This window comes from Ptiloglossa arizonensis, chromosome 8 (genome assembly GCF_051014685.1).
Source record: "Ptiloglossa arizonensis isolate GNS036 chromosome 8, iyPtiAriz1_principal, whole genome shotgun sequence".
NCBI classification, from domain to species: domain Eukaryota; kingdom Metazoa; phylum Arthropoda; class Insecta; order Hymenoptera; family Colletidae; genus Ptiloglossa; species Ptiloglossa arizonensis.
Genome location: NC_135055.1, coordinates 4057781 through 4070471, shown reverse-complemented (window position 1 = coordinate 4070471; position 12691 = coordinate 4057781). Strand labels below are relative to the sequence as shown.

Here is a 12691-nt window from a genome sequence, read left to right as displayed (position 1 = left end):
CATTTATAATACTTTAAGGAACGTAACTGTTTCTCTCGAAACGTGTCTAACTAAATCAAAACCTTAGCAACATAGTTCACACAGACATAATGTATATATTAACAGAACAAGGAAATCCAAGCATCTGAACACTGATTTCAAGTACTCTTCGATACCTATGTACAGAATTCTAGAAACGTGAAATTTGTTAAATTGTGCTTCGATCAACTTCACGCACAGTGGTGTTGTTTAGAATAGAAAAGTTGAACGAAGAATTGAAAATCTATCCACGGCTCGTAGTTCGCGGCAAGAAAATTGCTACCGACGACAAACTCGCAAGACTCGAGTACGAAAGTTTTTTTTCTCCTTGTCGATAAATAAATTTCCAAGACCGAGACTCCTCGTGCAACCAGTTCCGGGCCGATTGATTCGCGAAACTTTTGCTTCCAGAGGCTCTCCTGGCGCATAGCTCTGCTCCGTGTAATTCCACAGGATCGTAAAATCCACCGTAGGAGATGAGCGCGTTTCACACGGGACGATTATGAAACAAGGGGACCAAGCCCGTGGAAACCTTGGGTGCATCGATCTAATTGCAACTAATGATAATACATCAGCGTCGTGGGTGTCACGGACCTATCGTTACCAGAAACTCTTCGCATTCCCTGGTAGATTTATGAACCTGCTCCTGCGTGACTTCGAGCTCTGTCGCCATTTCGTTGATTTTAACCCGAGTCTCGTCGATCTTCGAGAGACCATTGCGAAGTTTGGTCGCCTGGTCCGCCAGATCCTCCCTCTTCTCCGTTAGCATTCTGTAACCGAGGCGACGTTCGTGACGTTTCGAATATTTGGGACAATTGTACAGGGTGTTCGTTCATTTTTCGTGAAATTGTTTCGTAGGTCTATGGAACCACGGGGGAAAGAAAACTGTACAAATGGCTGATGGATGCCCTTGCGGTAAAAATATTTCCATCCAAGATGGAGGCGTCTAGGAGGTATCGAGGTTGTTTTCGACCTCTTAAACGGACTGTCATATTCTTTTTATCGGACGAGCTCAACCGCCTGCGAGTTCCCTAAGCACCAAACTTTAGAGCCGCTTACTGGAAGTTCCGAAAGCGGAGGAAATATTTCAGGCAGTAAAGCTAGCCAGGACACCCGGTACATAGGGGAAATTATCAAACGGGCGAGAGGATCTCAAAGGATCGACGCGAAACGTATTTATTTATTTTGGTCCCGGTGATTATATATTAAACACTAACGGTGCTATTTGACCCGATGATAGTGTGTTTCGCGAAACGACGGAGTTGGAAATTATGCTTGTCGTATTTGTCAAAAATGATATCTCTACGGGCAAATATTGAAGTATTAAAGTATTACGGTATCGACATATTGAGGTATCGAGGTATTATAGCATTAAAGTATTGAGGCATTGAAGCATTAAAATATTGAGGTATTAAGGTATTGTTATACTGAGGTATCGATGTGTTGAAATATCGAGATAATAAGATATTGAAGCATTAAAGTATAGAGGTAGTGAAGCATTAACGTATTGAGGTATTAAAGCACTGATACATTGTTATACCGAGGTATGGAGGTGTTGAGGTGTTAAAGTGTCGAGGAATTGAAGCATCGATTGCGGTATTGAGAGGTTAAGATGTTGAGATGTTGAAGTGTCGAGGTATTTAAGTATCGAGGTGTTGTCATGTTGAGGTGCCTAGTTATTGAAGTATTAAAGTATTACGCTATTGACATATTGAGGTATAGTGGTATTGTAGTATTGAGGAACTGAGTTACTGAGGTGCAAAAGTAACGAAGCATAGAAACGTTAAAGAATCGATTTGTTATTGAAATAAACAAACACTGAAATTAAAGTATTGTAGTATAGATGTATCAAAGAATGCAAGTACTTCGTGAATGATATAGATATGTGTAAAAGCCTTTTAAAGATTAAAGTAGGTTTAAAGTGGATAATAGATTAATTATTATGTTCATTATATATATATATATATATTTATACATAATAATCCAATATATAATAATCCATTGATAAGTTATATTACTTATGTAAAATTAAAGAGTATGATTTTTCGTAAAATTACTATGAAATTTTGGAAATCTTCGATGATCTCGAAATCTCGAAACATCTGACTTTACGAAAAATGTATTGCATATACTGGTCACAATAATGTTTTTCGTTGACATTTCTTCCATTCACCAAAAATGAACGAGACATTTAAGATTCAAGTTAGATGGAACACTTAGTATACACCTAGCATTTATCACAGAATTATCCCATCTTAGAAGTAACATATTTGATAAATATGAAATGCAAAAGGGTTACCAACTCTAGTCCTTTGAAAAAATACGTGTACGAAGAGTCTCTAACATATAGATTCACCTTTTATAGCCGATTACTAGATCAAGAAAATTCACTGGCGTCACGTAATTGTACCGCTTCATCTCTACGGCCATTCTATGCGAAAACTGTGATACCGTCTCGTGAATCAAAGAGAACGTCCCAGCAATTCCCTGCGTCATTTGTTCCTGAAGAGGTAGCAGAGGAGCCGATTTTCCCGATTGTCGCCGCTCCTGTAAACAATTTTCCCGCTAAATTCTAAAAAAGTAAGAAATTTACCCTTCTCTCGTTAATTTTTGATATCCTGAAGATGGGCAATTTAAACGCATCCGATGTTCTAACATTTAGGTACAGAAAAAACATTCTTTAGAACGAATTGTTACGATGTGGAGGGACAAATATGACGGTATAAAATTTATTCGGTTTAGAATATCGTATGTCGTAGAATTCTTTTCTTGAGAATTATAATCTCAACGATACTCGTCGTTGAGATTATATCCTTTTATTAAGACGAAGTGAATAATTGGAGTAATAGATCGTATTATATATGAAAAATAATTTAAACGTATTGTATTCGTCACGAGTTTTTTTTATATATTTTCAAAAGGGAAGGAATAGGTATAAATGAGGATAAGGAAAGATACATATCATTTTGTAGAATCAAGGAATTGTATCGTCCATTTAAAACATAAAAATACAAAAAAATATTAACAATAAAGTAAAAGTAATTATCAAAACAAAATACATAAATTTTGTACTTAATAATCAAGATTAAAGATAGATTCGAGTACCGCTTAGTCGAAATACATGGATCGTAAAAATAAATAATAGTATAAACAAAATTTACAGGATTCGATTTCATACAGTTTAAAATTTACGGGCGTCGGATGAATAATTAATTAAACTACTAAATTAAACTACGTTTACTATTCTAAGTACGGAATAGTGAATTTCGATTGATTCTGTTTGAAAAATCGCGTTAAAATATTTTACGATACGGGTAATTGCATTAAATTTGTCAAGGATACCAGTAGACACATGTACATTAACTCTTTTAAATAATTTTAACTAGATATTTCGAACAAGGAAAAGGAACAATATTCTTTCTTCGTTGGCAACTTATTATTCTTACAATATCTAGTTAAAATTAACCGTGTTATAGGAGGGTTCGGTGTAGAACGAAGGATCGAAAGACGTCACGGTGTACCAATGTCGTCTAGTATCTCTATTTATTCCGAGGAAAACAATTCGTCCCCATGAAGAAGTTAAAAGAATCACTCGCGTAGAACGAAGCGAAAGCAACAAAAAGGACCGAGAGTAGGGACGAAGACTCAGCGGGGGAGTAATTCTTCTCAGCGCGGGCCAAGTCCCTCCCCTCTCTCCCCACCCCTCGCCCTCGTACGCGGTACGAGACGCGAGACAAATTCAAAAATATTAAGCGGCTGGTGGCGGGGAACGCTCGAACGATTGCGTTCCGGAAGGAAATGCGCTAGACGGTCGTATCATCCGCGCGAGGCGACCCGTGGAGAGGAAAATAATCGGATTCCACGAAATGGAGAGGACGGGCTAGCTCATCTCTCTTTCTCTCTCCGTTTCTCTTCGTCTGGTCGTTCCGAGATCCGGAGGAATCAAATCGAACGGAATCGATCGCGTGGAAAAGAGGTGGGGTTGGGCGGTTGAGTGGGTGGGGCGTGGGGGAGTGGGTGGGGTGGGTGGGGCGGGCCCCAAAGACCAACCTCTTTATTTTCGCCGGTGATAGTGAGCGTCAGATTGAGATTCATGAGGTACTTGTTGCCAACTTCGAGGAGGGCTTCTCTCGGCCATTCCAGGAACCAATCGATGGTCGTGCAGTTGATCAGGGCCGGGTACTGGCGTAATCTGTTCCTGAAGGCGTCCCCGATCGGGCTCATGCACAGGATCAAATGCATATTGGCGCGCGCCCTCTCGATCAACAGCGAGTAGATCGTTTCTGTTGTTGGTAACAGTCTAGACCGCGTCGCCTCCTTCATCAACTTCTTTTTAATCTACCCCAGGTTACAGGGGGTGGGAAGGAAGGAAGAGGAGAGACATACAAACGACACGACTAGGTTCCAGATTTCGATCTCGGGGGCCATGTATCGGAAAATACTTCCTCTGGCCCCCGATCCAATGTATGCGAGTGGATTAAATGGCGAGAAGGGAGGAGAATGAATGAGGGCATACGGTGTACAGGGGAGGGGGAGATACGGCGTGCTACGGAGGAAAAGTCGAATCACGAGCAAAAACCGGCTAGTTGAACATTTTTTCTCATTGGAATTGGACGAACCCGGGCGTTGTCTTTAGTAGCGCGATACGCTGGAGATTTTTGCTTGGGATGCGGCACAGGTGTGGGTGCGTTAAATAGCGGCGAAAACATTTGCTTTCTAAGGCAATCGAACGAAACGAGGGATGCTCTTCGTTAGATTGGAAGAAAGTTTTGGGCAAGTGTCGGAAAGAGCTTCTTGTTTAGAAGATTCGAGATTAGGTGTATCTTTGCGATTGTAATGATGAAAGTATTATATATTTGAGCAGAGACTCTGGCAACATTTAATTTAGCAATTATTTAGTTGTACGTTCGAGTAATTAATCAGTTCAGAGGTTAAACAGAATTTTCGTGTGTTGTTTAGAGCAGCAGTTCCCAAACTTTTGGACAAACATACTGAAGTCATGCTTCTATAAAGGTTTCAATATATTGAACAATTTCTGTAAATGATACATTATCTGTCACACAAATTACATGACTGTAGGATGGCAGTCATCGTTCAGTAATCCATAAGGAGGTATAGCCTACGTGAAGGGCCCATTCAACCTTTGACAAATTCACGAACATTCAAACAGTAAAATACCGTTGGAATAGTCACATCTACAATTTCCTTATACACATAAATGTGGATAATTATTATTGTACAAATAATTTTTATTGAAAGCGTTTCTGATATTAGCATGAGCGAAATGTATATACATATTTTAATAAATAGAAATTTTAAGTACTTCAAGTGTCCATTTTACTTAGATCCTTCTTTTCTTTCCGTAAAAGTACTTCCTTAAGTGATAAATTAAATAAAAGTAAATATGGCATTCAAATTCCAAATTCCCAGCGGAAAATCGAATACGAAGTTCTAAAATTAGGCAAAAATTCATTTAAAATTGCCGCCAAGTTCCAACTCGCGGAAATTCCAGGAAATGACGTCATTTCCAAGAATCGACGGAATCGTGCTACCTCCTCGGCCATCATGTTCTCCTGATACCAAACCCCGAAAATCTGAAATTTTCTAAAATTTTTGCCGAATTTTCGGACTTTGGTATCAGGAGAACATGATCGCCGAGGAGGTATTCGTATCGTGCCACTTCCAAGAAATGACGTCATTTCCAAGAATTTCTCGAGCCAGTTGGATCGGTCGTGAGTTCTTAGAATTTTCGGGATTTCCTGGAACTGACGTCATTTCTGAGAATTTTCGGAATTTCTTGGAACTGACGTCATTTCTGAGAATTTTCGGAATTTTCTAGAACTGACGTCATTTCTGAGAATTTTCGGAATTATCGGGAATTCCTGGTATTGACATCTATATTCCGTCTATTCTATATTCCTGGAATTGACAATATATTTCTAAGAATTTTGGGAAATTCTTGGAAATGACGTAATTTCTTGGAACTGACACGATACGAATACCTCCTCGGCTATCATGTTCTCCTGATACCAAAATCTGAATTTCGGGAAGAAGTTTCAGAAAATTTCCCGTTTTTGTACTTTTAGTATCAGGAGAACATGATAGCTGAGGAGGTGGCACGAGTCCGCCGATTCTGGGAAATTACGTCATTTCCATGAAGTCCTACGAATTGAATCTTGGCGGTAATTTCAAACGCAATTTTGTCAATTTTCGAATTTCGTAGCAGCAGAACGTGATAGTCGGGAAGGTATTGGTATTTTGCGGATGTTTGGAATTGTAATATTACAATATTTTTTAGAATTCTTGACATTTCGGAAGGGATCGAGAAAGGGGAACTGTAGGAATAGTAAGAAGTATTAGTTTTGTTCAATTTCAAATAAATTAATTTTCATTACAAGATTTAAGTAACAAGAAGATGAATATAATTGTTGAAATAAGTATTAAGTTGTTCATAATTTGTGCCGTCATGTGATCACACTTTTTGCTTTACGTTTTACAAACACGTAGAGATAGAAGGACTTATGTGACTAAACTATTATGTTTCAATTTATTCCGTATAATCTATTCAAAAACCTTTTTATAGAATGATCGTCAATAATAGTGTCCATTTTAATCATCTGATGTTGTGTAAGTTCCGAAAAGGAAATGTGGTAACAAGTGCAACAAATGTAATTTGTGTCGTTTATGGGGAAGGTGTTTTATGGACTCGTATATTTAGAGAGTCATTCGATCTATTTTTTAATTTGGAAAATGAGTTGCGAGTAAGATTAAAATATTACTCCATATGATAGAGAAATAAATGGCACGAACTTATGGGTCGATTTAATAGTTATACTGATAAAAGTAATTAATTAATTAATTTATTTATTTATTGACGTTGTAAGCCCTTTAGAATACGAAGAATAAAAAAAGAAGGGTTAATCATATGGATGTATAACACGGAACAATTGAAACTTAAATTCAGCTGGAGTGGAAAAGAAATCAATGTATTTACAGTATTTATTAACATATTTTAGAATGGTGTTTAAGCAATTATTAGCGCCGTATAACGTGGTCTGAGCTTCCTCTAACATAAGACTATAGTGACGAATAGCTGTGAGAGACGTAAACTTAAAAGACCCTAATAATTCGGGGATATAAATGAAACCATTAATAACACTGTACACAAACTAAAGTCCAAGTAGGATACGACATCTCAAGCGGTAAAGGATTAAACTCGCGTATGAGTCGCATATAATTATGGTCGTTAATTGCCATAGGACGATATATACGAAAAGTACATAACTGCAAAAACTGGTGCTCGATACTCTCGATCTATTTACAAAGGTAGTCATAACCCAGGGACCAGATAATAGGGCAATATTACAAATGGAATTAAACAAGATGAATGTAAAGATGGAAAGCTGAGCTGATAACATTGTGGTTGTGGATTGAAAAGGATAAATCAAACGAGAAATTAACACCAACGTTGCAAATGTCATTGGACAACGAGAGAGATATTTTGTAGTAATATTAATATAATAGTTGTATTATTAGTAGCACTAATAGAAGTAATATCAGTAGCTAGGAGTGGTAGCAATATATAATAGCACTAGTAGATGTAGTTTTGTAACTATTACAGAAGGTGTGCATCTGTATCCTGCAGAGATATTTCATTTCTTTACTTTCAATATTAAGTTATTCTAAAATGTCATAGAAATTTTTTTAATATTTACCAATATTTGTGGATACAGTTTGAGAAACGCTGTTCTAGAAGGTAGTTAAGTATCTGTTGTGTTCTAATGTCTGTAAAATGTTTGTGTATCCAAGATTCTGTGATGGAAAATTGATCTGCTCTGCAGTTTAATGGATAGAAATCAAATGAAAAATCTACACAACTTACTTCTTCGAATTCATCGCTTTTATACAAATTGGCCACTTCTCCAGTGCTAAGTATATTGTTAAGAATCTCCAAAAATTGCTCCTCGACTATTTGGCTATCATGGAAGAGAAACGCTGTTGGTTTTTGGTCCACGCCGGTCTTCTTGTACAGGACCTTCAAGTCTTCGCGAAACTCCGGTAATCGATACTGCTTCGTGATCGAGATTTGGAAGGAGTTTAACTCGCACATGTAGCAGGCGATTCGCGCCACCGATTGTCTGCCACTGCCTCCAACTCCTATCAGAAGCATGTTGCCACGGGGCTGTTGAAAAGATTTTTTTTTTTAGATTATTAGACAAAAGGTATTAGATAAAGTACTAAATTTTTATATAAGCATTTCTAAAAGACAAAACATATCTTCGAAATTTCCTAATCAAAACATTCTTTCAAGAATTTAATTTTAAACCTTTCAAGAATTTAATTTTAAATAATGTTTGAGAAATTGTCAATTGAGGAAACGTTCAGCCTACGCGATCAATTTGTTCTATTTATCAAAACGATAAAACACTGCGTCAACTATTGGAAGAAAGCAGCTTGTAAAGTATCACTGACCTGGGATATTACGCGTACAATGCGGCATATGTGCTCGATGGCATCTCGAAAAAGAATGAGTTTAAGACGAACCGCACCTGCGGTGGTGTTGAACTCCTCTATCTGTTCTAATATATGAGTCTTGACGGCAGCAATGTCTGTTAGATCCTCGTAGATGTTCCAAGCGTTCATGAAACTACCTGCAAATATAATATATTGAATTAAATATGCATTAGGCCCAACCTGTAGCTGAGCTACATTGACAAGAGAGTCAGGGTTACATCAGATCTGAATTGGATGTAGGATAAGTCTTGGTCGAATTTAGATTGAAGTCTAGATTGGGTTTACATCTACCCAGGTTTATATTAGGTCTAGATGGGAAATCTAGCTTAAGATCTAAATTTAGTTTACATCTATCAAGGTCTATATTAGGTCTAAATGGGACATAAGCTAAGTCTAACTTGAAGTTTCAACTCGATCTACATTTATCCAGATCTATATTAGGCGATAAATTGCGTGCTGAATCTAGCTTGAATCTAGATTGATACCTGCTTTTATAGATTTAACTTAAGCTTCACTTAGGGTTGGGTGTACATTGTGTTTCATTTCAGTACGAGTTAACCCATGTTAGCAGTTTCTTCATCTCTCAGTCAAATGCTTACCAAACAGAGGGCATCTTTTTTCGGGACAAATATTATAGAAGGTCGTTTCGAAGTTCTTTCCAAGTTGTTCGCTGAGTTCATCCGTGAACCATTGCCTGTCTCTGAGGAGAATATTTGCTTGTTGTTTGTTTCAGTATTTCTGTATCTCTTTTAAAGATTTCTGAGTGCTCACTTCTCGTCGATGAGCCGATCGCAGAAGACTCGATACGCCTCGTGTATCCACAGACGAAGAAACGTGCTCCTGGAGTATTGGTATTCATCGCTACTTCGCAGCAGACCTTGGAAGACCTGTAGAATAAAAAGAAATTGCATGATCATGGCGTACATGGTGAATTAAAAATGAATTGTTGTCTCACTTTTGATATGTCTCTTAGATTGAACAAATAATGCATCTTCGTTGGAGTCGGTAGCATCTTTTGGATCACGTGATGATAGAGACTAATGGTGGCCAGTGTTACTGCATTAGCTGTATGAAAGGGACAACGTTTTGTTAGTTTCATACCTTCGAAAATTTTTTACGAAAAATTGATATCCTTCGCTCACATATTCCCGTGACTTCCGCGTGAAAGTCGGCCAAGTGTTGGCTTAGCATCGTTCCGTATATTCTCACAATTTGTTTCTCAGCGGGGAACGTCATGTTGATAATGTTGAACTTGGTGAGAAGTCTGTTCGTGATAATGTTTCGACCACCTCCCGGGGGATCCATGGCTGCCATTAGTTGCACTTTTTGTAGGTATTTCTTTATCTGCGTTTGGCGATCGTACCTTTGGAAAGTTTATTTCCGTTTTTTTTATCAAGGAATGTAGGATTAAATGTCAAATTGAATTGTCTTTCAAGGAAGACACATACAAAATGAAAAAGGGTTCGCGGTAAGGTATTTAATTGTTCTCGGAATATATAATTCAATTCGAGGATTCGTCTGTAAGTAAAGACATAGAAATCGGATTTAAGGATCGCTGTGCATTAGGTCCTTTCATAAGCTCATGATACACTGCAGCAGTAGTTCAATTGGAACACAATAATTTTCCAGCAATTGATTAAGAGTAATACCAAAATCCGTATCCCATCAACTGTCTAACCAGTTCTAACGGCGGCTGTGAGCCATACGTATCCTTCATGGGCATATTAAAGTCATCCATAAAGGCGATCATGGTTTTACCGCCTACGGGGATGTAGAACCCTTTCATGCGCTTCTCGAGTCTGCTTTCAACCGTGTCCTGAAACGTATAGGTGATTAATAGTAGTTTAATAATCTCCCGAATAATAATTAATTAAAATCTTTTGACAAAAACATAGGTCAGGCCAATAGCTACCGAAGCATACTACAATTTTACATTTCATGACGTTGATAGGTTAACTTCTGGTAGTAAAACCTGTCGACAACAGGGGATCTCAGACCCTCCTATGGTAGGGTCTTGTTCTTCTTAATATGTATTAATCATAACATTTTAATAAAAAAAAAGAAAAATAGACCAGTAATAACTATTGAAGTTCACTACAAGTTTACACTCTGGGCTAACTTTTAATAGTACAACTTATCATACTAACGACCTATCGACAATAGGAGGTTACCATAGAGTCTACTGGGTCTACTGAGCTATTCTCCATGTTTTTCAATCAATCTTTTCCAAAAATTCTCGACTCACCTGTACATTTCTCGAAGTGGTCTGCGCGGACATGTTCAACGTCAGAACATTGTACTTTTCGTTGTCCAAGGAATCCAGGACCATGTGGATCATCGACGTTTTCCCAGTGCCCACAGGACTCACAAGAAGCACCGGGAACTTATTCTTCAAGAGAGCATCGATGATGAACTGGTATCGTACCGTGTCCACGGTTGGCACCATTATCTTGTAAAACGGTGTCCTGTGATTCGTTGTCCCGAGGTGTTACTCGGTGGTAGGGAACGCGCGACTCGAGTTTACGTTAGCGTAACGACTACCGTGTCACGTATTCGTGATTGTAAATTTTTCAACGCACTCTGGTTGAATTTTCCACGCTTGCTGCAGCTTCTCCTCCCACGAGACGAACGAATGTATACGTGGATCCACAAAGTACTCGTACACGGTGTCACGTAGAGGGAAGAAGCTCTCAATTTCTCGCATATAATTGTCCACCCTGTTGCGACCCTCGTCGTTCACCGATCCACACAGCGACCATATCATGCTGGGAATTGTTGAGTAATATTGGTTATGGATTCCCAAACATTCACCTCGTATCTAACCCAGACCTAACCTTTCTATCAGAGAGTTCGGTACACAGGATATATTTAGTACCTGGACCGGACTGTAACTCTATTCCTGTTGAAGATTGGAAACAATTGTAGAGGACAATTTTAAATCGTTCAACAAGCTCTATCATCGTGTAACTCGATTTCTTTTCAGAAGTATATCGGTGCAATTGCTTTTGCTTCTTAAATAGAATTGTGAAAGGGTGTCAAGACTACCATAATGGCCGATGTTACCAGCGACACTTGCTCAAAGTGAACGAATATAACCATACCAGAAGAAGAACCACATTTTGCAGATCAAGGTGAACGAATCCTTGTCTCCTTCGAATTGAACACCGTTTTCAGGCGTAGCCATCACTTCCAGAAGCTTGCACAGCGACTGAACGGCGTTAATTTCCGGTACAGGGACGAGTTCCTCGCATTTGTTCCGTTTGAACTGGAGGGTATTGTTCACGTGTTCGTCGAACAACAGTTTCATCTGTTTGTCATTGGGTTGTTTGTTTTTTGTTCACAGTGGAATATCGATGAGATTTCTAGGTTACGTGGTTTTATGGTCTCACCACTTCCGCGAACTCCGGAGTCTCCTCATGTTTTTGCAACCAGGAGTTCACGTACGGGGTCCAGCCCAGGTCCTTGTAATCGTTGTATACCATACCTGCTCGAGATACTGTCGCTGGAGAGGCCATTGCAAGGTTCTCAACCTCGAAGAGGAGCGACACTTGATCGGGCATCGTGATACGGTCGTTGTTTATTAGCGTTAAAACCTGCGGGAGGATTTATTTTCCAACGATTTACGAGGCAGAGGAAAGTTAGAGAAGTCTTTTCTTAGGTGGAAATTTGTCTCTTCTTTAAATTATCTTATACTAGTTTGAAAATAAAGATACGATAATTATCAGGAGGTTGAATAACGTTCAAATTAAAGGTATAAATAATAGAAAAATAGAAAAATAGAAAAGTAGAAAAAATAGAAAAGAACATCGTATTTTGAAATAGTTCAAGCAATTAAGGGATTCTCTCAAAATTTGAAGTAAATCGGTCAACTAAAACTTGAGATGTACTGTTGGCCAGTCGAAAGAATGCCGATGGAGAAAAACGAATTCAGTACACTGTCCTCTTTAAACGTTTATAATTTCTTCACTTTTACGAACTCGAGGAAATCCTTTTGCACGGACATTCTAGAAGGCTGAACTTCGAGAAAACAGAAGAAAAGTAAATCAATTTTTTCAGAATTTCGAAAAAATACCTTCCTGAACACACACACACACACACACACACAAAATTTCTTTCAATTTTGAAAATCAATCCCTGACGAAAGAAAACCACCACCCAA

General features: G+C 38.4%; 1 protein-coding gene across 1 annotated transcript in view; it reads right to left on the bottom strand.

The window, feature by feature from the left end:
• Nucleotides 1-12691, bottom strand: part of Kl-2 (dynein heavy chain 2, axonemal kl-2) — a 64546-nt gene that overhangs the window by 17342 nt on the left and 34513 nt on the right. The window contains exons 31-44 of the mRNA XM_076317433.1: nt 11922-12125; nt 11634-11839; nt 11112-11297; nt 10778-10997; nt 10182-10348; nt 9675-9895; nt 9488-9597; nt 9304-9419; nt 9132-9232; nt 8491-8669; nt 7901-8200; nt 4069-4356; nt 2375-2565; nt 613-788 (exon numbers count right to left, since the gene is read on the bottom strand). Coding sequence (XP_076173548.1) covers nt 613-788; nt 2375-2565; nt 4069-4356; nt 7901-8200; nt 8491-8669; nt 9132-9232; nt 9304-9419; nt 9488-9597; nt 9675-9895; nt 10182-10348; nt 10778-10997; nt 11112-11297; nt 11634-11839; nt 11922-12125 — 2665 coding nt within the window. The remainder of the gene's footprint in view (nt 1-612; nt 789-2374; nt 2566-4068; nt 4357-7900; nt 8201-8490; nt 8670-9131; nt 9233-9303; nt 9420-9487; nt 9598-9674; nt 9896-10181; nt 10349-10777; nt 10998-11111; nt 11298-11633; nt 11840-11921; nt 12126-12691) is intronic.